The 25,599-nt window shown below is 50.8% G+C and overlaps 1 protein-coding gene across 1 annotated transcript; it reads left to right on the forward strand.

Annotated features, from left to right (window-relative positions):
• The first annotated feature begins 410 nt into the window (after nt 1-410).
• Nucleotides 411-16,010, forward strand: STC1 (stanniocalcin 1). The gene is made up of 4 exons (XM_054650738.2): nt 411-635; nt 3,274-3,416; nt 5,146-5,357; nt 12,277-16,010. The coding sequence occupies exons 1-4, from the start codon at nt 518-520 to the stop codon at nt 12,545-12,547; spliced, it is 744 nt and encodes a 247-aa protein (XP_054506713.1). The 5' UTR covers nt 411-517; the 3' UTR covers nt 12,548-16,010.
• Nucleotides 16,011-25,599: the final 9,589 nt, after the last annotated feature.

The following is a 25,599-nucleotide window of genomic DNA, read 5'->3' on the forward strand; positions in this document are numbered from 1 at the left end:
TCCCTTTCCCACCGCTCCTCCGAGGATGAACTTTTCGCTCATTGTTCTTTGGCAGGTACTTTTAATGGGCTGGAAAATATTCTTCCTGTGAAGTTGCAGTTTTGCGGGGCTTGAATGAGTCCAGTCCTCCCCTGGCTCTGCCCAGCGCCACCGATTGGCTCCGCAGCCCGGGGGGGACCGATAAGGGCGGCTATAAAACGCTCGCAGCTCCCGGTCCCCCAGCGAGCAGCAGCCAGAGGGGCCACCCGGATCCTCCGCACATCCCTGCGCTCATCCCCGGCCTCGCCAGGATCCTCCCTCCCTCCCTCCTTCCTTCCCTCCCTCCTGCGAGCGCGTATCCAGCTCCACATCTTTGCTCAAGCCGGAGTGGAAGAGGAGAGGCGCACACATCCAAAAAAAAAAAAAAAAAAAAACCCAAAAAAAAAAAAAAAAAAAAAAAGAAAAAGAAAGAAAAAAAAAAAAAAAGAAAAGAAAAAAAACCAACCCAACCCCACACTTAGCGGAAACTTGTCAAAGAATGCTCCTAAAGTCTGGTTTTCTCCTGCTGCTGCTGATCAGTGCATCCGCATCCTACGAAGCTGAGCAGAATGACTCTGTGAGCCCCAGGAAAGCGCGGGTGGCAGCGCAGAACTCAGGTAACGCCGGCGAGCCGGGCTCGGGGCCGCAGCCCCGCTGCCCTCAACTGTCTCCGATTTCTCTGCTGCTGATTTTTCTTCTTCTTCTTCATTTCCCCCCTTTTTCTTTCCCCTTACAAACTCAGCGGCTGGCAGCACAAATGTTCCTTCCAGGGCTGGAGGAGCTGCTGGTGCAGGGATCTCCTGGAGGAGCCGGGCAGGGAGCGCTGCGAGGATGCGATCCGGGCTCTGCCCTCCTCCCGCAGCTCCCCCAGGAGTTCCGTGCACTTTTTATCATTTTTCTTTTCCTGCTTGCATGCGTCCCTCTCGTTCCCCCGGTGCAGCGCTGCTCTGCTCTTAAACCTTTGCTTTTTAGGAAGTTGATGGGATCCGCGGCGCTGGGACTGCCCCATTGTTCTGGAACATCTCTGTTCAAAGAGGGGCAGCCTTGGAGGAATGCATAACCCAGAAAGTGTCACAAACCGATCGCTATCGGGCAGCTGCCGCTGTAAAAATACATCGGTGACATTTTCCAAACTTGCTTCCACAATGGAGAAAAAAAAAAAAAAAATTTTGCTTTGGCGAGCGAGCCCTGGATGTGAGGACTTTGCCGCTTAGATAACTTGGAGACATTGTCTGGAACAATGGGAATTAAAAATCCGCCTCTACTGTACTGCAAAGATATTAACGCTCCAATTCGGGGCTCATTAGCAGCTGCCTTATTTTAGCTCCGCAAGGCTCTGCGGCGTTGGAGCGGGGTGTTTGCTCCATTTGCTTTTGTATTTGGTTGCTATAGGAACGTGGGGTCTCCCTCTCGCACCGTGCCTGAGACAATCAGAGCTCCGCGCACCCGGACTCTGCTGCGAGCGAAGTTCTAATTGGAACCTGTGGAAAGCTAATTATGGGGCTGGCTCGTGCTGAGGGAGGTTATGAACCGGGGAGGGGATGAATTACCAAATATTCCTCCCTTCAGGCACGTCAGCAGGAGCGCGGAACGACCAGGGGTTAATTGGGGGGATTTTTTAAATATTATTTCTTTTTTTTTTTTTTTTCGGGAAAATCCCGGTTATAAAGAATTCTCTTCAGGATGCAACTTAGGTTTAATAAGGTGCGTTCTCTCGCAGTAAAGGCTCCCTTTGCGCACACCTCGGGGCTGGATGGGGGACCCTGGCCTCGCATTTCTTCCCCGAGAATGTCTGGTAATATGAGCTGCAGCGAACGTGCCTTGCCCGTTCATTGGGAGGGGACAGATGTTCGGCTCGCCCAGAAAGGTTAATCCCGGCTAATTTCAGGGCAATCATGTGGCAATTCTGCTGATTCATTGTTAAAATGCACTGGATGCGCTCTGAGAAAGCCGGGATGACACGGACACCCTCGTGCTCAGCCGCGCCGCTGCCTCCGGGCTTTAATCATCCCCGAGCGGCGCTACCTGAACTTTCTCTGCCCAAATTCCCCTTCCCCTCCCCAATCTCACCTTTCCTGGCTACGCCCGCGAGCTCCCAGGGCAGTTTTAGCCCCAAGCTGCTGGATCGAGTCCTTTTGGGTGCTGAGAATTGACTCTCAAGCTCAAACCTTCTTTCTAGGGAATTCAGGCATTGTAGAAAAGCACAAATGCCTCCCAATAAGTGCAGTTTCCTGCCAACTTGTTGGCATTTGCCAACGCTTCCATCTCATTTTCCAGTGGTTTTGTGAGCCAAGGCTGCTCCCCAAGGAAGAGACCTCAGCACCCACAGCTTTCCGTGGGCCCATCCTCATCCCTGCTCCTTCTTTAGAGGGACTTGGGATAAAGATGTAAATGCCTGGAGAGAAAATGATGTTGGGATGGACATTTGGGTCCCCATCTAAGCAAGGACTGTGAGGTGCTGCCTCTTTTAATCCATGTGTGACCCTCGAGGTCTTTGGTAGCTGGAGTTTCTGTTCTTTGGGGCGCTGGTCGTGTCTTTAGAGAATCCTGGAATTGTAGAATCCTGGAATTGTAGAATCCTGGAATTACAGAATCCTGGAATTGTAGAATCCTGGAATTATAGAATTATGGAATCCTGGAATGGTTTGGGTTGGAAAGGGACCTTAAAGCTCATTCCATCCCCAGCCATGGGCAGGGACACATTCCACTATCCCAGGGTCTGGGACACCTCAGGGGTGGGGAATCCACAGCCTCTCTGGGCACCCTGTCCCAGGGCCTCACTGCCCTCCAAGGAAGGATTTTCTCCCTAATATCTGACCTAAATCTCTCCTCTTTTAGCTTAAGACCAATCCCAGCCGTTCTAGCACTGTGCGCATCAAAAGTCGCTCTCTCACTTTTTTATAATCTGCTTTTCTGCACCAGGAGGGCCTCTGAGGGCTGAGGTCCTTCTCTTTCTCTCACTTTTTTATAATCTGCTTTTCTGCACCAGGAGGGGCTCTGAGGGCTGAGGTCCTTCTCTTTCTCTCCCTTATTAATAATCTGCTTTTCTGCACCAGGAGGGGCTCTGAGGTCTCCCTGGAGCCTTCTCTTCTCCAGGAGGAGCCTCCTCTTCTCCAGCTGTTCCATCTCTTCTCCCAGGCAGATTTTGGGGTCTCAGACAGGCTCTGAGCCTGGCTGCGGTGCCGGAGCAGGATCTGGCCGCGGGCAGGGCTCACTCTCCGTGCGCTGATGTTCCTGTGCCTCTCTGTCCCACAGCCGAGGTGGTTCGGTGCCTGAACAGCGCCCTCCAGGTGGGCTGCGGAGCCTTCGCCTGCCTGGAGAACTCCACGTGCGACACGGACGGGATGTACGACATCTGCAAATCCTTCCTCTACAGCGCTGCTAAATTCGACACTCAGGTACGGCCCGGGCACCACGGGAATCAAAAACCCGGCCGAGAATAAAACCCGGCCGAAAATAAAACCCGGCCGAGAATCAATGGGAGCCGCCTTTTCATGGCCCGGACAAGCCCTGCGGGTTCTAACGCACGTGCAGAGCGCTCCGCTCAGTGCCTGCCTTCATTTAAGCCGTGCTTTGGGCAGGATTAACCCTCCCCTCCCTGCAGCCCTTCCCGCTGCTGCTCTCAGCCCCATTCCTGGCTCCTCCAGGGCTCTTTTTCCACCCGCTCCCTGCTCCGGGTGAGGACTTGGCACGGAGGGTGCCGCGGGGTGGAGAGCAAGGTTTCCTCTCCAGGAGGAAGTAGAAATGTTCTTCTAACAAAATAAATCTCCTGACTGTGTGACCTGGCACAGGGCTGGGCTTTGACTTGGAAGGGTTTGGGTCTGGGAATGCACGGCCAGACTGGGGCTGCGGGGAGAATAAACGGGACAATATTGGAGGGCTGGGCTCTGCCAAAATCCTTTTCCCTCTGTGCTTTCCTCCCAAAATTCACACAGCCCCTTTTTCCCCGTGCTCCTGCTCCCAAGGACAGGTTTAAAAGATCCTAAAGGCTCTTGAGGTCTGAACCAGGAGTGTTAAACTGCTGGCATTAAATTGATGTTGATCTGTGGGGCAGAGCTGCTCCATCTCTGGTCCTGGCACTTCCAGGCTGAAGATTCCCACTGCCTAAATCCTTTGGGAATGGGAGTTCAGAGCATACAAATTGCTGAGAGTGACAGCTCTGCAGTAATCGGGAGCATTCAAATCCCATTCCCAGCCTGTCTGTAATTGCAGGAGGGTAATTAGCACAGCCAGGCCTGGTGGAGTATCCATAACACTTCTCCTTCCTTTGGATTCTGTTAAAAACAGGTTAGAAACTGTTGTAAAATAGTTGATAGATCGTTAAGCACGTGCTGTTTGGTTATTCTATTGTAAAAGGGGTTAAAAGGGGAGTTGTAAGAAATCCGGTACTCAAGGTACCATGACACACCTCAGTACAGTGCACCACAAGCCAGCCTGGACAGAACTGCAATGGCCAATCAAGGCCTAAAACCTTCATGCAAATGAAGGATCCAAACAGAAACCAATCCAGAGGGACAAAAAACAGGATAAAAAGGGGCTCCTGACCCAAGAACTGTGCTGCTCCATCGGGGCCATCGCTGCTGAGAGCCCCAGCGCTGGCGCTGCAGCGTCCTCGAGGGAACGCTCCTGTCCCATTCCCATCCCCATTCCCATTCCCTGCCCCATTCCCATTCCCTGCCCCATCCTCATTCCCATCCCCATTCCCATTCCCATTCCCTGCCCCATTCCCAGCCCCATCCTCATTCCAATTCCCCTTCTCATTTCCATTCCCATCCCCATTCCCATTCCCTGCCCCATTCCCATTCCCTGCCCCATCCTCATTCCCATTCCCCTTCTCATTCCCATCCCCATTCCCATCCCCATTCCCTGCCCCATTCCCAGCCCCATCCTCATTCCAATTCCCCTTCTCATTTCCATTCCCATCCCCGTCCCCATTCCCATTCCCATTCCCCTTCCCCTTCCCCTTCCCCTTCTACATTCCCATTCCCATTCCCACAGGCCCCCTTGCTTTAGGCCTTTCTTTTTTCTTATAATAAAAGCTGAAATCACTTTGGCACCGGGAGCCTGCTCTCGTTTTTATCAGATTCCCTGGCATTCAGCTGAGGTTGGTTTTCCTTCCGTTGGCAGGGAAAAGCGTTTGTGAAGGAGAGCCTGAAGTGCATCGCCAACGGGGTGACGTCCAAGGTGTTCCTGGCCATCCGCAGGTGCTCCACGTTCCAGAGGATGATCTCGGAGGTGCAGGAGGAGTGCTACAGCAAGCTGGACCTGTGCGGCATCGCCCGCCGCAACCCCGAGGCCATCACCGAGGTGGTGCAGCTCCCAAACCACTTCTCCAACCGGTACGGAACGGGGAACTCCCGGGATACGGAGGGGAAATGTGGGGCAGCAACCACAGGGGATGGGGCATGAACCTGTGCAGGCCCTGGGGCATCTCAGCCCAGGAACGCTCCCTGCCCCTGCACACCCTGCCCAGCTTCAGCAGCATTCTCCCTGCTCTGTTGGGGAAAGAAATGCATTTCCCTTCTGGGGAAAATACATTCCCCTTCTGGGGAAAATACATTCCCCTTTTGGAGAAAATACATTCCCCTTTTGGGGAAAATACATTCCCCTTCTGGGGAAAATACATTTTCCCTTTTGGAGAAAATACATTTCCCCTTCTGGGGAAAATACATTCCCCTTTTGGAGAAAATACATTCCCCTTTTGGGGAAAATACATTTCCCTTTTGGAGAAAATACATTTCCCTTTTGGGGAAAATACATTCCCCTTTTGGGGAAAATACATTTCTCTTTTGGGGAAAATACATTTCTCCTTTTGGGGAAAATACATTCCCCTTTTGGAGAAAATACATTTCCCTTTTGGGGAAAATACATTTCCCTTTTGGGGAAATAAATATATTTCCCTTTTGGGGAAAATACATTTCCCTTTTGGAGAAAATACATTTCCCTTTTGGAGAAAATACATTTCCCCTTCTGGAGAAATAAATACATCTCCCTTTTGGAGAAAATACATTCCCCTTTTGGAGAAAATACATTTCCCCTTCTGGAGAAATAAATACATCTCCCTTTTGGAGAAAATACATTCCCCTTTTGGAGAAAATACATTTCCCTTTTGGGGAAAATACATTTCCCCTTTTGGGGAAAATAGATTTCTTTTCCTTTTTGGGAAAACGTACTTGTTGTTCATTTTGGGAAATATATTTATTTCCCTTTCAGGGAAAATTCCTTTGTTTTCCTTTGTGGAAAAACACACTTGTTTTTCATTTTGGGAAATACACGCATTTCCCTTTCAGGGAAAAGACATTTATTTCCCCTTTTGGGAAAATGCCTTTATTTTCCTTTTTGGGAAATAAATTTGTTGTTCATTTTGGGAAATACACATATTTCCCTTTCTGGGCAGACACATTTATTTCTCCTTTTGGGAAATCCATTTAAAGGCATTTCCAGAGGAGAATCATAAAATTATCCAGATGTCCCTCACTCCAATGTTAATTTTATTTTGTTTGGGTGCACTGTAATGGTCAATGATCCCAACCAGGTTGATTAATTTGGCATGTCTGGCACATTGAGTTGCTCAGGGAATCATGGAATGGTTTGGGTGGGAAGGGACCATAAACCCCATCTCATCCCACCCCTCCAAGCACAGGGACACCTTCCCCTGTCCCAGCCTGGCCTTCTCCATCCATTGCCATCATTCCCTTCTCCTGATTATGAGACCTCCTCAGCAGCTCCAGCCACAACCTCTTTCCATGCTAGCACACATCCCTCTCCTGCTTTTGGCTTTTGTGGGGTGGTTTGAGCTCCTTTTGCACCGTGGTGCCAGCTCCTGGTGACCAAACCATGCAGCGAGTTTGGTAAATCCCGACTTAAACGTGTTCAGAGCCATCCCCTTCCTGGGGCTCATTTGACACTGGGAAATGAATCCTTGTCCTCCAGAATCCTTGTCCTTCAGAAACCTTGTCCTCCAGAATCCTTGTCCTCCAGAATCCTTGTCCTCCAGAGTCCTTATCCTCCAGAATCCTTGTCCTCCAGAATCCTTGTCCTCCAGGTCACCACACTGTGACAAAACCCAGGGAAAACGAATGGAGCTGTTGCTGCTCATTTGTGGTCCCTGGGGAGTCCCCTAAGCTGAGCGTTCACTGGTAGCAGCAGGCAGGCAAGGAGACCCCACACGGCTTCTGGGGGTGCTAATTATTGAGGGTGCTAATTATTGAGGGTGCTAATTATTGGGGGTGCTAATTATTGGGGGTCCCATCCCTGGGAGCAGCATGGTTTGTGAGGGAGAAGGGGGAAAGAGGGAGAGAGGGAGAGCCCAGGGAGAAAAGGGCCAAGAGCAATCTCTGGTCTCCCTCACAGAGCTTAACAGGGAGATTCAAAGTGGGCACAGAATAAGCCTTGGGCCAGTGGGATTTCAGATCCATGATTCTTCAGGGGAGGATCATGGGCTTGGAATAATGAGGGGTGAGACAGAGCACACCATTTAACTAACATGTGACACCACAATTCACCCTTTTTTTGTTAGAAAGAAAAGATCAAGAGAAATAAGTGCCAAGAGAGCCTCTGTGGTCTCCTCCCAGAGTTTAACAGGGAGATTCAAAGTGGGCACAGAATAAACCTTGGGCCAGTGGGATTACAGATCCATGATATTCCAGGGGAGAATCAGGCTTGGGATAAAGCCCACATTTTTGAGGGCTGAGACAGAGCACACACATTAAACTAAAATGTGACACCCCAAGGAGCCAGCACCCCTGATCCTGTATAACCCCCCCGTGCCAACCCCCTGTTCCTCATCTCTGCTGTCCTGGTTTGAAAAGGAAGTGAGGTTTTTTTGGAGCTTGTGGTCAAACCAATCAGTGCTGAGATTTGAATATGGGCACCTGGTGTGGCCACTGAGGACATGGATGGGCCTCTGAGAACAGAGGGGTTAAAAGCTCCCAGGGGAACTTTCTCTTGGTTCTGGTAGGTTGAAGAGGTCAGAGCTCCTGCTTTGCTCCATTTCTGGTCACATCTCACAGCAGACACTAGGGAGAATATATCTTCATGGGGGCAGTGGCATTGTCAAACCTGGGGACAGCCTGGGGCTCTCCCTGCTCTGCTTTGGGGCTGTCCCCTGTCCCTGTGGGAATGTCACACTGCTGCCTGGCACCCTCTCCTGGGCAGCACTGCCCTGTCCCCTGTCCCCTGTCCCTGCTGCCCACAGGGATGACAATGTCACACCTGGCACCCTCTCCTGGGCAGCACTGCCCTGTCCCCTGTCCCTGTGGGAATGTCACACTGCTGCCTGGCACCCTCCCCTGGGCAGCACTGCCCTGTCCCCTGTCCCTGCAGGGATGACAATGTCACACCTGGCACCTTCCCCTGGGCAGCACTGCCCTGTCCCCTGTCCCCTGTCCCCTGTCCTTGCAGGGATGACAATGTCACACCTGGTACCCTCTCCTGGGCAGCACTGCCCTGTCCCCTGTCCCCTGTCCCTGCAGGGATGACAATGTCACACCTGGCACCCTCTCCTGGGCAGCACTGCCCTGTCCCCTGTCCCTGCTGCTCACAGGGATGGCAGTGTCACACCTGTCACCTTCCCCTGAGCAGCACTGCCCTGTCCCTGCAGGGATGACAATGTCACACCTGTCACCTTCCCCTGAGCAGCACTGCCCTGTCCCCATCCTCCAAGGACAAGGGACACAGGGAGCTTCAGGGCTGCTGCAGTCACGCTGCAGGGCAGGGATTTCTTGCTCCCAATCCCAGAACAATCAGTGCTGAGTCTTGTGATTGGGATAAAAGGGACCTTTTGGAGCAGTTGGAGTGAATAACCCCAGAACTGGAGTGCAAACACAGCACTGGGTCCTGCTGGCCGTGGCCTCAGCTCCTCTGGGGTGGCCTTGGCTGGATCCAGGAGCATCCCAAACCTCCAGACCTGTCCCAGGACAGGTGTGCAGGTGATTAATACATTTTATGTTGCATCAACCAGCATAAATGTATTCAGAGAATCCCAGAATATCCAGAGCTGGAAGGGACAGACCCACAAGGATCATGGAGATCCATTTCCTATTACAGAAATCTCTCTTGTAGATGGAGATAATTTTTTTCCTTGTCTATCCAGAAAATGGCAACATTGGGAAGGCAAAATTATACTGGGGGGAGTAAAGATGAAACTTGTGTAGCAAATTTGGGGGGAAATTGGAACCTTTGAAAGAGGATTTCTGGAGGACTGGGAGAGGAGCAGGCAGCTCTGTGGAGGCCCAGGTTGAACTGATGGACTGGGCACACCAGCAGAAAGAAAAAACCTTTTCTTTCCATGTCCTCCTTTGGAAGGGGACATGGGGACACTTGGGCAGTGCTGGCCGTGCTCCTCTGAGAGCCCTGGAGCCTCTCCCGAGGCACAGGCAGCTCCTCCCCAGCCCAGCAGAGGATATTGTGACACGCTGAGGAACAAAGGCCGCAGGATTTCCCTGCCCGAGGTGAGGCTGAGGGCTCCGGGAGCATCCTGCTTTCCCAGCCCCGGGATCACGTTGTGCCACTTGGCCCGGCCCCAGGGGAAGTCGTTAAAGGTCATTGCATCCTCCTGCCATCCCAGCTGGGGCAGGAGCAGCAGGGAGGGAAATCTCTGCTCACAGCCCGGCTCTGAGGCTCTGGGAAGGTGTCCCAGTGTGGAAGGCACGGGGCTGGACGGGCTCTGTGCCTGGCCCTGGTTTAAGCCGGGCCTGTGGCGGGCTCGGCTTTGCTCATCTCCAGTTCAGACGCCGCTCCCAGCCCTGCTGAGCCGGGCTCAGAGCGAGCCAGAGCCTGGTCCTTTTGTGCAGCTCAGGCTCTGACCTCACCTGACCTCCCCTGGCTGCTCCAAAGGCCGGGGCTGAGGGTTGGGAAAGGATTGTGAATGGGAACTCTCATTTCCCTCTTCCTTCCCCTCCTCCACCTGCAGGTTGTTCTCCTCTCTGCTCCTGTGGAAAAATGTCACCGTGACCTTAAAGTGCTTAAAATGAGTTCCTTTCAGGCAGAAATCCCAGCCAGTGTGGGACTGCTGCCCTTTTCCCAACTTTGTCTCCCTGGGAAGATGTTCCCTGGCACAGGGAGGTGCCAGCTGCTCTCGCAGCCCTACTCCTGGGGGAGCATTCCTGGGGGAACTCTCAGCAGGGCTGGGATGCAGAGCAGAACCCCTTCCTGGCTGTCAGCAAATGAGTCAGGCCTGGGTAAAAAGGGACCTGGACTCCCAAGGCATTCACAGAAAGTTAATTCCATTTATTGAGAAACCCGTTGCTTTTTATACCCTAGTTCACCACAGGTGGACCTGATTGGTCCTTTAATTCAAACACCATCACCTCTGGCTAATTAACAATTTATAAACCATTTATAACAATCTTATGATTGTTATACACCCATTTATAAACAATCTCATGAGAATAACAAGAAAACAGATATTAGAGAAACAACACCTGCAGGTTGTTTTTAATAATTGGCCATCACTGTTTATCTCCAGCTCCCCAAAGCTTACCAGGCTGATTCTTCTGGGAAAATTTATTTAGCTTCTCTCTTTCTCTTTCTCTTTCTTTCTCTTTCTGTCTTTCTCTCAGGAGCTGCCACCACACCTGGCTGCTCCTTGGACAGGGAATTTGTGCCCAGGGCTGCTGGGAGGGGAAGGTGCAGCTGGAGGCAGGGGAAGGCTCGCTTGGGGTTCTGTGCATGGTGGGCTGGAAGTGAGCAGAGATTGTCCCGAGGATCTGTCCCCAGGGAGCACAGGGATCTGCCAGGCTTGGGCTGGGCTGCTTCTCCCCCTTCTGGTCCTTGTAAGGGCTGTGCAGGGAAAGGGACAGGAGGGACAGAGGGAATGGTGCCACAGGGATGGATCAGTCGTGGCTCTGCCTCGGAGCAGAGGCCAGGCCAGGCTGGGATCCCAGCAGGATCTGTTGTTGCCAACATCAATTCTTTTCCTTCCCAAAGCTCCAGGAACTCGGGTGTTGAGCAGAGAGTAAATCACACCCTTTAACCCATTCCTAATCTCTCAGCTCCTTGTTTTACCTTCCCAATCCACCAGGACCACTCCAAACCCACCGTGCTCACCCCTCACCTCCCAGAGCTGGGGACCCTGCTGCTTTAGGGCAATTCAATCAGAGTTTTGGCCATGGTGTCCCTCCCCTGTGCCAGGGGCACAGCACCTCCATAGCCAGGGTGTGGAGTGGGTGCTCTGGGAGCCCTCAGCCTCACCTCAGGGCAGGGAAATCCTGCTGCTTGTGTTCCTCAGCGTGTCACAATATCCTCTGCTGGGTTGGGGAGGAGCTGCCTGTGCCTCGGGAGAGGCTCCAGGGCTTGGTCCTCTCAGAGGAGCACGGCCAGCACTGCCCAAGTGTCCCCATGTCCCCCTCTGAGGGCTGCTGATGTGCCCAGTCCATCAGTTTAACCTGGGCCTCCACAGAGCTGCCTGCTCCTCTCCCAGTCCTCCAGAAATCCTCTTTCAAAGGTTCCAATTTCCTCCCCCAAATTTCCTTGGGGGAAAGACACACAACTTTCATCTTTACTCCCCCCAGTATAATTTTGCCTTCCCAATTTTGCCATTTTCTGGATAGACAAGAAAAAAATCTCTCCATCTACAAGAGAGATTTCTGTGATAGGAAATAGATCTCCATGATCCTTTCCCAACCTTAAAAATTCTGCCACAACACCATCAGAAATCAATTCCAAACATGCTCTGGCTGAGTTAAAAACCCTGATTCCTGCAGTTTTGTCACCTGGCTGGGCAATATCCTGATTTCCTGCTGGGCTGCTTCACCCCCAAGCAGGCAGCACAGGCCAGACAGCTCAATCCTCTTTTGGGGACAGAGTGTCTGAGTACCCAGACTGCTCTTAGCCACAGGCACCCTTAGCAAGCTTAAGGGATATCAGCTCTTTAGTGATTTATCAGCTGTCTTATGATTTCAACTCTTTGCTTGCTAAGGCTCCCATGCAGGCCGAGAAGGAGACACGAGAGAGGAGAAGCAGCAGGAGTTCCACAGCCATGTCTTTATTGGGGGGTCTGTGAAGGGTTCCAGCAACAGAACCAGGCTAAACCAGCCCATTCTATAGGGTATAGGGGTATCCAGAATTGTCCAACTGCAGGGGTTCAGGGAAAGTCACCTCTGGGGTTACAGAGAGATAAGCTGGGTCCAAAAGGCGGAAGTGAGGGGCTTCTTTCCTCTTTCACCATGACATGGCATTCACTGTCTTTAAGCCCCAGCTCTCCTTGGGGCCCTAGCAGGGGCCACACCGTGGGCTAACCAGGTCCCTGTGCTGCAGGTATTACAACAAGCTGGTTCGGAGCCTGCTGGAGTGCGACGAGGACACGGTGAGCACCATCAAGGAGAGCCTGATGGAGAAGCTGGGCCCCAACATGGCCAGCCTGTTCCACCTGCTGCAGAGCGACCACTGCGCCCAGGGCCACCCTCGCGCCGAGCTGCTGCGCAGGAGGCTCTCGGAGCCCCAGAAGCTGAAGCTGCTCCTCAGGAACCTGCGAGGTGAGGGCTCCACAACCGCCCACGCCAAGCGCGGCTCCGCCGAGCACGCCTGACCGGGCCGGGCAGGCCCAGCACAACCAAAGCTGAGGGCTCTGCTCTAGGAGTGCTGCACCCAAAGCCAGTGGACTGTAGGTGTTGTAACCCCCAGGAGCTGGGTTTAGTTCCTCGTTTAGGGCTCGTTTAGTTAGTTCATCTTCTCTGTTCCTCTCCAACAACACTTCTGCATGGGTCTGTGTTCGGTGTCGCGGCTTTCCCGCCAGCCAGACGGCTCTGTCTCTTCTCTTCCCCACACAAAATCTGTTATCCCAAAAAATCTTAGTCTTTAGTAGATCCCTACAGTGGTTGGGCCTTCAGGCACCAAACTCCCAACGTTTGGAGGCTGAGTTTTGTCCCAGACTGTTGTGCTGACACCAGCCAGGCCTGGAGGTTCAGCACCAAGGGGAGGAGCTGCTCCTCTCCTGCAGGTGACAAAAGATGCACTAAAAACTCTCACAAATCCTAAAAACATCCGTGGGATTCATGTCATGAATCTGTGCTGGCCATGGACGAGCATGGATGTCACGTTCCTGGTCCTGTAGTGTCACCCTCAGCCCTGATCCTTCCAGCAGAGTGCTGTGAACACGTTTAAGTTGGGATTTGCCAAACTCCCTGCATGGTTTAGTCACCAGGGCCTGGCACCACGGTGCAAAATGAGCTCAAACCACCCCACAAAACCCAAAAGCAGGAGAGGGACGTGTTCCACCATGGAAAGAGGTTGTGGCTGCAGCTGGTCAGGAGGTCCCATAATCGTGCGTTGTATTTCAAAGCTCACATCTCTGTACTGTATTTAACTGCCTGAAGCTTTAAACCAAGCCTAACAGAAACAAAGCCTGTCTTAAGATTAGAGTATTAAAGGCCTTGCTCTAACTGTGGTATAAATAGTGCTAAAATCTGTCTGTACTGTACATAAACTCCACCAGAGTCTGCTTCAAAGGAGCAGAACAGAATAACTTTATTGCCTAAACTGAGTTTTGTAAGTCAGCTCTTTATTATTATTATTATTATTATTATTATTGTTATTGTTATTGCTTTCTTTTTCCTGGAAGCAGCACCTCTGTCATAGTCAGGAGTTCACATTCCACTCTGTGGCCTTTTAAGAAAGGAAGAGGGGAAAGGTTTAGGATGGGAATCACAGGACCAGGAACAGCCTTTCAGAGCTGAAATTGAGGCAAAATCCATTAAAAACCCAAGTTCAGGCTGGTCAGTCCTGCCCCCACAGGGCTGCCAGGAAATGCACTTAGACCCAGGGCAGAGCTGCTGGGAATTTTGGAACTGTCAGATCCTTTGGGAATCTCACAGGGCAAAATTCCCGTCAGGATTTCTGGGGCAAGGCGGGGAAAATCCACAATTCTCCAGCAGGAAAGCTGAGGACACAATGAATGCTCTGGGAGCTGCCTTTCCTCCGCCCTCCTCATCCTCCTCAGCGGGCTCTGGGAAGAGGAGCAGAGCTGGAGACCCCAAAGCCGCTCCCCAGCACAGCCAGGCCCTGGGGAGCCCAAAAATGCCCTTTATGGTGTGGGATCCATCAAATGCCCTTTGTGGTGTGGGATCCATCAAATGCCCTTTGTGGTGAGGGGTGCACCCAATGCCCTTTGTGGTGTGGGACCCACCAGAGGCCCTTTGTGGTGTGGGATCCATCAAATGTCCTTTGTGGTGAGGGGTGCACCCAATGCCCTTTGTGGTGTGGGACCCACCAAAGGCCCTTTGTGGATTGGGATCAACCCAATGCCCTTTGTGGATTGACATCCACCAAAGGCCCTTTGTGTGTTGGGACCTACCAAAGGCCCTTTGTGGTGTGGGACCCACCAGGCCAATCCCAAATCCATGCCTTGGAGTCCCTGCAGCATGGGAGAATCTGCCTCAGAGCGTTGGAGAGCTGATAAAGGAGGGATCTCTTTTTTTTTATGGAAACCTGAAGCAATATTATTTTATTTTTTGTGTTGTTTGGGAAACCACAAAGCCTTTAAACCAGAACGTGCTGCTAAAATATCAAAACCAGATGCAGTGGCAGCGTTTCAGATGTCGCTGTCTTCATGAAATGTAGAAGTGCTGGCAGAGAATTGGAAGCAGCAAAAAAATATTGCTGACATTGGTGGAGGGTTGGAATTTGTAATTTTTTTGGGATACTCCAAACAGAGCCATGCAGGGCAAGGAAGATGCAAAGTTGCTCCTTCTTGAATCAGGCAGGGATTGAGAGGCCACACAAAGAAGTGCTGAGAGGTGAAAACCAAAAGCATCTGGACTATCCCGACTCTCAAATTGGGATTATGTTTAGGAATTGATCCCAGGAGCACATCCCTGACTTCCCACCCCGCGGCTGTTGGGAGCCAGGGAATGCTGCTGGGGTTTGTGCCTCCAGTCCGTGCTTTTATTTGGGAATTGGTCACAAAAAGTCTTTCCCTGCCTCGGGGCAGTGGTCCAGCCCCACCTGGGAGTGCTCCAGAGCTCCCACTGTGGGATCCCAAAGCTCCCAGGAGTTTTCCAAGAACACCTGGGCAGGGATATGGAAAGTGGCTTCTCCACCCACCCATTTCTCTGCAACCCCAAAAAGGTGCCTGAAGCAGATTTGGGGCGGGGGAGGAGCCTTGGGCCTCCCAGTCCCATCTGGTTTTGGGGTGCCATAATGAAATTTCCCTTTCCAGCAGCGATTCCAGCTTTGTCTCCTGAATGTGGGTGGGAAGAGGAGCAGGGAGATGATTGCCCCTGGTGGGGTTTGCTGTGGTGGCCCAGGGAGTCATCCCTGGAATACCCCAGGGAGCTCCCCCTGTCCCATCCCTGTCCCAAGAAAAACCCACAATTCCCAATTTTTGAGCTGCTTTGGGGTCACTTTGGTCCCTGTGCTGGAGCAGGGAGGAGTTTGGGATCCCTCACCCGAGCTGGGCACTCCCAGCTCTCCCTGCTCAGCTGAGGGGATTTGGGAGCTCTGCCCATCCCTCAGGAATGAGGGAAAGGTTTAGATTTGGGTGTGAGAGATCCCTCGGGGTGGGGAACGATCCCCACGACCAAGTCCAGCAATTTCACCCTGGAGTTCATCCCTGCTTCAGTTTTTTGGTCTCACAAAAGGATTTTTTTTTTCTCTCGGGGCGGGGAGGGGCTTCTCTGGGAAGGTTTGCATGAGTCTCGTGTTTGTTTGCACTTTAGACGTTTTTGTGCCATTTGGAATTTGCATTATTTGTATTTATAATTTAAAGAGACCTAGAAAAGGGAAAAGGGAGAGAGTTTGGGGATTTTGGGGGGGTTTTGGGTTTTGGGTTTTTTTTGCTGAGTACTGGAATAAACAGTGAGCATATCTGGTATATGTCCTTATTTATTGTTTCCATGACATTTGTAAAGCTCCGTGTGTTCATATAAAGGTTATTTGAAACATATCATAGCGAGGAGAGAGAGGCAAGTTATTTTCTTTGCTTATTTTTATAATTAAAGATGCATAATGTAATGAGGCCTACATTGGATTTTCTTCTGCAATGAAATAAAAGTCAAATTTAAAGAGTTTTGGTGTCCGAGTCTTTATTGGGCTGTTGATGGCAGCAGGGTAAAAAATTTTATTTCTATAAAATAAATTTATAATATAAATATAAATATAAATATAAATATAAATATAAATATAAATATAAATATAAAATGCATTTAATATGCATTTAATATACATTTAATATAATTTTAATTTTTTTTCCCTTTGATTGAGCATCAGAGCTCTGCTGTCTCCTCTGGCTGTTTATGGCCTGGCATGGTAATTGCATTTTATTCACCCAACTTATTAAGGCAGAAACACTTTTTAATGAGTGCAGCTGTGACTCCCCTGCAGGGAAATAAAACACCTGGATTCTGGAATTCCACGTGCACTTTATCCAATCAGGAAATCTCAGATTTCCACTGGAAGATCAAAATACATTTAATAATCAGCAGAGGAAAAGTGAGATCTTAATTCCAACTCTGCTCCAAAAGCTGCTACGAAGTTTAAAAAATCATTTTCCCATCGCATGAGAGTGTAAGAATAAATATTGGGAATAAAAGAGGATTATTAAAGGATTTCTTGCCCTAAAATCATGGAAAAGTTTGGATTGGAAGGACCTTAAAGCTGAACTCATGCCACCCCCTGCACTATTAGTGTTGCATTACTATTATTATTATTATTAATTTCATTTTTCATTAGAATAATCATTATAATTGCACCATTATCAATAAATTAATTAAATTATTAAGATTATTAAAATAAGTATTAAAATAAATAAACTGATTATAATTAATATTTATATATCATTATTATAATAATTGGCATTATTTGCACCATTGGAAATTCCCTTGGACACTTCCACCCGGAGTTCCCAACCTTGACAATATTCCAGAATTTTGATGACTTTTTAAGATTTGGGAATAAAATAGACACATTTAGGTCAGTGCTGGTAATGGAGGGAGCTGAATTCCCAAAAAAAGTGCAGGAGCAGAGGGATCAGATCAATCTGGGTTCTGTGGTGGAAAAACGGGAAGGAAAATCATCCTGGAAAAGGAAGTTTTGGCTTAGTGATGAAGAAAATTGTGCTAGAAAAGGACATTTACACTGGATAATGAAGAAAAAGATCCTGGAAAAGGAAATTTTGGCTCGGTGACAAAGAAAAAAGCCCTGGGAAAGGAAACTTATGTTTGATAACCAAGACAAAAGTCCTGGAAAAGGAAATTTCAGCTCAGTGACGAAGAAAAGAGTCCTGGAAAAGGTAATCTGGGCTCGGTGATGACGGAGAGCTCGGGAAGCATTAAAATCCTGGTTGATTTTCCCCTGGAAAAAACCCCAGGAGTTTGATTTGGCCAGGATCCAAAGGATTGACTGGATGTTCTTTTCTTGTCCATGGGGGTTTTTGCAGTTTCGTGACGACACAAAGGGAAAACCAGTTCAGATTTTCCCAGTCCTCACCCTTCCTGCCAGCTTTGGGAGGGAGGGAGGGAGGGAAGGAGGAGTGGGATCCCCAACACTTCCAAAGGGCTGGGAATGAAATTCGGGACCAGACTTCCCTTCCTGCCTCCCAGGAACTGAGAAAAATAAAAAAGCAGGGAAAAAAAAAATTCCCACAGAAAGGAAGGACAACAAAAGCTCCCACAGAAATGAACGACAAGAAAAACTCCCAGAGAAATGAAGGATATTGTCTTTGCTGCCCTGATTCAGCCATTCCAAGCGGGAATTTTATAATTAAAGATGCATAATGTAATGAGGCCTACATTGGATTTTCTTCTGCAATGAAATAAAAAAGTCAAATTTAAAGAGTTTTGGTGTCCGAGTCTTTATTGGGCAGTCCGAGTCTTTATTGGAATACGGAAGGAGTTCAAAAAATAAAAGGAGTGGAGTTGTTGAAAATAGAAATCAAAGCTCAAATGGATCCAGAGGTGATTCCCATTGGGAGAGCTTGGATGGGTGAGGAGCAGAGAAAAAGGCAGGGGAAATGCAGAGGGATGAAGATTTGGCCAGGGAATTCTCAGGACCCTGAGATTTTGATGTATTTTTATCAATTTCAGTGGAAAGCAGTGGCCAAAAATTAATGTGAGGGATTGAGAGGATGACGGGGCTGGGAATCCCTGAAAACCACGGAGCCATGGAATGGTTGGGTTGGGTTGGATGGGACCAGATCTTCCAGATGCTCCAATCCATGTGATGATGGGGCTGGAAATCCCAGAAAACCACAGAGACGTGGAATGGGTTGGGTTAGGTTGGGTTGGGTTGTGTTGGGTTGGAAGATCCAGATCCTCCAACCCATGGGATGATGGGGCTGGAAATCCCAGAAAACCACGGAGCCATGGAATGGGTTGGGTTGGATGGGACCAGATCCTCCAGATGCTCCAACCCATGGGATGGTGGGGATGGAAATCCTGGAAAACCATGGAGCCATGGAATGGGTTGGGTTGGGTTGGACCAGATCCTCCAACCCATGGGATGATGGGGCTGGGAATCCCTGAAAACCACAGAGCCATGAAATGGGTTGGGTTGGGTTGGGTTGGGTTGGGTTGGGTTGGGTTGGGTTGGGTTGGGCTGGAAGATCCAGATCCTCCAACACATGAGATGATGGAGCTGGAAATCCCAGAAAACCACGGAGCCATGGAATGGGTTGGGTTGGATGGGACCAGATCCTCCAGACCCTCCAATCCGTGGGTTGATGGGGCTGGAAATCCCTGAAAACCACAGAGCAATGGGATGGTTGGGTTGGGTTGGAAAGGACCAGATCTTCCAACCCATGGGATGGTGGGGCTGGAAATCCTGGAAAACCATGGAGCCATGGAATGGGTTGGGTTGGATGGGACCAGATCCTCCAGATGCTCCAACCCATGGGATGGTGGGGTTGGGAATCCCAGAAAACCACAGAGCCATGGAATGGGTTGGGTTGGGTTGGGTTGGGTTGGGTTGGGTTGGGTTGGGTTGGGCTGGAAGATCCAGATCCTCCAACACATGAGATGATGGAGCTGGAAATCCCAGAAAACCATGGAGCCATGGAATGGTTGGGTTGGGAAGGACCAGATCCTCCAGATCCTCCAATCCGTGGGCTGGAAATCCCTGAAAACCACAGAGCAATGGGATGGTTGGGTTGGGTTGGGTTGGACCAGATCTTCCAACCCATGGGATGGTGGGGCTGGAAATCCTGGAAAACCATGGAGCCATGGAATGGGTGGGGTTGGGAAGGACCAGATCCTTCAGCTCCTACCCATGGGATGATGGGGCCGGAAATCCTGGAAAACCATGGAGCCGTGGAATGGGTGGGGTTGGATGGCACCAGATCCTCCAGCTCCATCCCTGCTGTGTTCCTGGGCAGATCACAGGGACGATTCCCTGCTTCCAGACTCCCAAAAAGTCACTTTTCCCAATAAATTTCCACCTTTTCCAAGGAGCCAGCCCTTCCTCAGTGCACAAAGCCGGATTTCCAAAGGCTTTTCCTCCCCAAAAAAGCCAAAATCAGTGTTGGAAAGATCAGAGAGATTTTCTGTGACCCCCCGCCCAGATCCAGCCAGAGAGGCTGGAGAACCTCAGGCACAAAATACTGGGAGAGACCCAGGAGTTTTATTCCAGGAGCAGTTGGAAAAACCAGTAAAACCAGTATGAGCTTATGGGGGATGGCATATTTCCCCACAGACGGAGTTTTTGTGTTTTTCCTCTTTGATTTCCATTTTTAAGCGGAGTCAAAGTCCAGGATATGGCGGATTGTGGCTCAAAGGATGATCCCTGTTTCCTGTGCATCCATGTTTCCCTCTCCAGCCTTTCCCCTGCTCCAGATGGAATCTTCATGTCCTAAAAAACCAAACTGGTCACGGTTAGCTAAAGGGAAAAGGGTTAGGGTTAGGGTTGTGGGTTAGGGTTAGTGTTTAAGGCCATGGTTTAGGATTAGGGTTAAGTTAAGGCCATGGTTTAGGGTTAGGATTATGGTTAGAGTTAGGGTTAAGGTCATGGTTTAGGATTAGGCGTGGGGTTAGAGTTAGCCTTAGGGTTAGGGTTAGGGTCAGGGTTAGAGTTAGGTTTATGTTTAAGGTCATGGTTTAGGATTAGGTTTAGGGTTAGAGTTAGGGTCAGGGTTAGGGTTAGGTTTATGTTTAAGCTCATGGTTTAGAGTTAGGGTTATGGGTTAGGGTTACAGTCATGGTTTAGGATTATGTTTAGGGTTAGGGTTAGGGTTACAGTCATGGTTTAGAGTTAGGGTTAAGGTCATGAGTTGGGGTTAGGTCCAGGATTAGGGTCAGGGTTAAGATTAGTGTCAGTTTTTGGTTCATCCACCTCCACCTGGGACAGGAGGCTCAGTCCCAGTTTGGAGTTCTTGGGTTAGGGTTAGGGTTAGGGTTAGGGTTAGGGTTAGGGTTAGGGTTAAGGTTAGGGTTAGGGTTAGGGTTAGGGTTAGGGTTAGGGTTAGGGTTAGGGTTAGGGTTAAGGTTAGGGTTAGGGTTAGGGTTAGTGTTAGGGTTAGGGTTAGGGTTAGGGTCAGGGTTAAGGTTAGTGTCAGTTTTTGGATCATCCACCTCCACCTGGATTCAGGACTCACTGTCCCAGTTTGGAGTTCTTGGGATGCTCAAGCTCTCCCAGCCATTCCTGATCTTTTGATAAATTTCTGTCCATCTCTGACCTTGGGTTTGATTTCTGACCCTCATGATGGAGTTTCTCGCCCTGAGCAGGCTCAGCTTTCACCCTTCTGGTCTGAAGGAGCCTCTTTGTCTTGGCAGCCTTTGGAAGACCCCAGCTTCTCCTCAGAGCCTTGGCTTTCACCAGGGTTTTTCAAATTTTTTTATTTTAATTGAATTCCTGGGCTTTTTGGGGTGACCTCCAGCAGCCTCAGAGGTCTCCGTGCCCACAGATGGATTTGAAGTGTGGGAGAGGTGCAGAGTCAATAACTCCTGAGGCATTTCCCTGCTCTGGGAATTCTGGGGTTGGATTTAAGCTGGGCCATGCTTGGGATTTCAGCGTGGGATGACATCAGAGAAACAGAAATGAAGCAATTCTGGGTTTAGGAGCTTATTTAATCCAGATATTTTCAGTTACGTTTTTGGGCCAGAATCCAGGGGATCTTTCCTTAATCTAAATAAATCTCCCGTTAAAAAAAAAACAAACCCAAAAGCAAAACAAAGCCCAAACCCAACAGATGTGGCCAGAGTTCCAGAGCTGGGAACAAATCCCAGCACTCCTGCCATGGCTTTGAAATCCCAAATTCGTGGAATTCTGGAATAGTTGGGCTTGGGAGGGGCCTCAGAGCCCGTCCCGTGCCCCCTGCCATGGGCAGGGCCACCTCCCCCTGTCCCAGGTGGCTCCGGGCCCTGTCCAGCCTGGCCTGGGACAGTGCCAGGGATGGAGAAATTCTCTGGGAATTCCATCCCCGTCCCACCCCACCCTCTGAGGGGGGAGAACCCTGCCCTTCCCAGCGCCAGTCAGGGATGCTCCGGGCCCTTATCCAGCAGGGAATTTCCAGGAGACACCGGCCAGGCTGGAAGGGACCCACGCCTGAAGCACCCCAGGGGTTTTATCCTGGATTTTATTTTATTTTATTTTGGTTTTTTTTTTCCCCAGGAGATTTTTATCCCTGGCTTTTTTGTTGTTTTCTCTTTTTTTGTTTGGTTTGGTTTTTTGTTATTGTTGGGTTTTTTGGGGGTTTTTTTGTTTTGGTTTTGGTTTTGGTTTTTTGGGGGTTTTTTGTTTGTTTTTTGGGGTTTTTTTGGTTTTTTGTTGTTGTTGTTTTTTGGGGGTTTTTTTGTTGGTTTTTTGTTGGTTGGTTTTTTGTTCTTGGTTTTTTTTTTTTGTTTTTGGGTTTGGTTTTTTGTGGGTTTTTTTGGTTTTGGGGGGTTTTTTTGTATGTTTGGTTTTGGTGGTTTTTTGGGGTTTTTTGGTTGTTTGGTTGGGGTTTTTTTTTTTGGTTTTTTGGTTTGTTGTTGTTGTTGTTTTTGGCGGGTTTTTTGTTGGTTGTTTTTTGTTGTTGGGGTTTTTTTTTGTTTTTGGGGGGGGCTTGTTTGGTGTTTTTATTTGGTTGGTTGGTTGGTTGGTTTTGGTGGTTTTTTGGGGTTTGTTGGTTGTTGTTTGGTTGGGGTTTTTTTTTTTTGGTTTTTTGGTTTTTTGTTGTTGTTGTTGTTGTTTTTGGGGGTTTTTTGTTGGTTTTTTGTTGGTTGTTTTTTGTTGTTGGGGTTTTTTTTGGTTTTTTGAGGGGGCTTGTTTGGTTTTTTGTTTGTTTGTTTGTTTGTTTGTTTTTGGTGTTGTTTGGGAGGTTTTTGTTGTTGTTTGGTTGGGGGGTTTTTTTGTTTTTTGGTTTTTTGTTGTTGTTGTTGTTTTTGGGGGGGCTTGTTTGATTTTTTTGTTTGGTTGGTTGGTTGGTTTTGGTGTTGTTTGGGGGTTTTTTTGTTGTTGTTGGTTGGTTGGGGGTTTTTTTGTTTGTTTTTTGTTTTTTTGGATTTTTGTTGTTGTTTTTTCCACGCCTCTTGTGCCACCTGCTGACCGAGGGCTCCGCGTCCCCGCAGCCCCGGAGCCTCCCCGCTCCTCCCCCGGCATCTCCCGGTTCCTTCCCTCCCTCACCCCGCTCCCACCGCCAGCCCCGACCCCAATTATCCACGAGGCTTCACCGAAAAAATCCCGTTCAAAAATAACTCCGAGCACTTTGAACCCCGCTGGATTTTGTCTCTTTTGGGACACAGCCAAGCCCCAAAAATCAGCAATTCCCGCTCGCAGCCGCCACTGCCCCGCTGCTCTTTAACGGGGGCTGGATGAGCACAGGGGGATTTTCCCACCTTTTCCGTCCCCGATTTTGGGGATTTGGAGAAGAAGCGAAGCTGCAGATCCCGGCTGGCCAAGCAGAGGGCACTGCTGGCTCACGATTCCAGCCAGGGCTCTGCTCTTGGAGCCCATCCCAAAGCCCAGAAATCCCAGGAGCAGCGGCTGAGAAACCAAACCTGTGTCCCCTTCATCCCCCCCTGATTCCAACAGGTCCTAAAAAACCCAGGAATAATAAGTTCAAAAGTGGGAATTACTCCCAGTCGAACAGAGCAGTGATGGAAAGCACTGGGCAAGTGCTCAAAATTGAAAAATTGGGGAAAAAGATTAAATGGCCACAGGAGATGAGAGCCTGGCCCAGTTTGGGGCTCATCAGGATGTCCTGACACCCAGCTTCATCCCAGAGTCACAGAACGGCTTTCCCATGAAAATCCACTAAAGTTTCATATTTTTATCCCATGGATTCTGAAAGGGAAGATTTTTTCCTTCTTTTTCCCTGCTGATGTTCATTAGAAAGCCCTGGGGAGGGAATGTCCTCCCCTCATGCCCCTGCAGCTCCTTCTCACTCCCATCCTCTCTGCTTTTGCTTCTATTTTGCAGATGGAAAAGGACAGAAAGCAGCCGGGAGGAAGCAGAGGATGCAGAAAACCCCTTCAAGTTGGATTTCAGCTGCACCAGAGCATCCCCAAACCCCTCGGAGGCCCCCCCAGCCCCCTGTGCACCACCTCATTACTGCCTTCATTTATTCACTCCTAGCATTCCCAGTGTCCATATTCCCATGATTCCCTCACTTCTGACCGCTGAAAACCCCAAAATGCGGCAGGGCTGAGGCTCTGGGGGGTGCTGGCTCTCCTGAGAGGCGGATTCGGGTTTCCAGCGCTCCGGATGCTGCTCGGCCGCCGCAGCTCCTGATGCATCCCAGCGATAGCTCCGAAATCCGACACCGCGGGAGCTGCGGGGATGCGGCTGCCATGGGAACGCTCCCGTCCCAGCCCCAAGTGGTTTTCTCCCTGTTTCACCTAACCTGGTTAGAGAGAGGAGTAATGGCCCTGGAGAGCCGTAACCGGATCAGCCCCGGCCGGAGGGAGCCGGGATTGAGGAGCGCCGGCCATGGATCCTGCCAGGAATGATGGATCCTGCCAGGAATGATGGATCCTGCCAGGAATTTGAGATGGATCCTGCCAGGAATGATGGATCCTGCCAGGAATTTGAGATGGATCCTGCCCGGCTCTTCCCAGGAACTCCCCGGGGACATCCCGGCCCAAACTCCGGCCCAGAGCTTTGGGAAGCACTTGGGAAGGGCCTGATCCTCCTTGGGAAGGGCCTGAGCCCCCTGGGAAGGATCTGGTCCTCCCTGGATGGCACTTGGGAATGTTCTGATCCCTCCTGGATGGCACTTGGGAAGAGCCTGAGACCCCTAGGAATGGTCTGAGCCCCTTGGGAAGGGCATGGTCCCTCCTGGATGGCACTTGGGAATGGCCTGAGCCCCTTGGGAAGGGTCTGATCCCCCTAGGAAGGGTCTGGTCCCTCATGGATGGCACTTGGGAAGAGCCTGAGACCCCTGGGAATGGCCCAAGCCCCTTGGGAAGGGCATGGTCCCTCCTGGATGGCACTTGGGAATGTTCTGATCCCCCCAGATGGCACTTGGGAATGTTCTGATCCCTCCTGGATGGCACTTGGGAATGGCCTGTGTCCCCTGGGAAGGGTCTGATCCCCCTGGGAGGGGTCTGATCCCCCCGGGAAGGGTCTGATCCTCCCCTGGATGGCATTTGGGAAGAGCCTGAGACCCCTGGGAATGGCCCGAGCCCCTTGGGAAGGGTTTGATCCCCCTTGGGAAGGGTCTGATCCCCCCTAGGAAGGATCTGGTCCCTCATGGATGGCACTTGGGAAGAGCTTGAGACCCCTAGGAATGGTCTGAGCCCCTTGGGAAGGGCATGGTCCCTCCTGGATGGCACTTGGGGAGGGTCTGATCCCCCCTGGGAAGGGTCTGATCCCTCTGTGAAGAGTCTGATCCCCCCTGGATGGCACTTGGGAAAAGCCTGAGACCCCTGGGAATGGTCTGAGCCCCTTGGGAATGTTCTGATCCCCCCAGATAGCACTTGGGAAGGGTCTGATCCCCCTGGGAGGGGTCTGATCCTCCCCTGGATGGCATTTGGGAAGAGCCTGAGACCCCTGGGAATGGCCCGAGCCCCTTGGGAAGGGTTTGATCCCCCTAGGAAGGGTCTGGTCCTCCCTGGATGGCACTTGGGAAGAGCCTGAGTCCCCTGGGAATGGCCTGAGAACCCTGGGAGGGGCCTGATCCCCCCTGGCTGGCACTTGGGAAGGGTCTGATCCCCCTGGGAAGGGTCTGGTCCCTCCTGGATGCCGCAGGGCAAACCCCACAGAGGCTCCAGGAAGGCTCAGCAGCAGGTTTTGGCCTGTGAGGTGATTTCGGAGCCTCACTCCAGGCTCTGGATGCTGCAGAGGCCGCCTGCCAGCAGGGCAGGGCTGGATGTGCCCTGTGGGATGCACACGGAGAGGGGTGGGGGCAGCCACAGCCCCAGAGCCATCCTGGGACTCCGATGCTGGGTGCGAATCCATTTTCCATCCCTCAGCCCGGCCGTGCCTCGTCTTCCCGCGGGTGCCGAGAGCCAAACCCCGCCCGCCCATTAACCCCGGAGTCACCAGGGGCGGATGAAGCCGCTTCCCCCAACTCCTTCCTGCTCGGCTCCATCCCAGCCGAGCATTTCACCTCGGCGCCCAGGTGGAAAATGAGCCCTGGTCGCTCGCAGCCCCAAACAAAGCGGCCAAGAGCCGGTCATGGATCCCCGGGCACCGGGAAAGGGCTGGGGAGGGCGTTTGGAGAAGGGAAACTGA

The sequence above is a fragment of the Agelaius phoeniceus genome, chromosome 30 (genome assembly GCF_051311805.1).
Source record: "Agelaius phoeniceus isolate bAgePho1 chromosome 30, bAgePho1.hap1, whole genome shotgun sequence".
NCBI classification, from domain to species: domain Eukaryota; kingdom Metazoa; phylum Chordata; class Aves; order Passeriformes; family Icteridae; genus Agelaius; species Agelaius phoeniceus.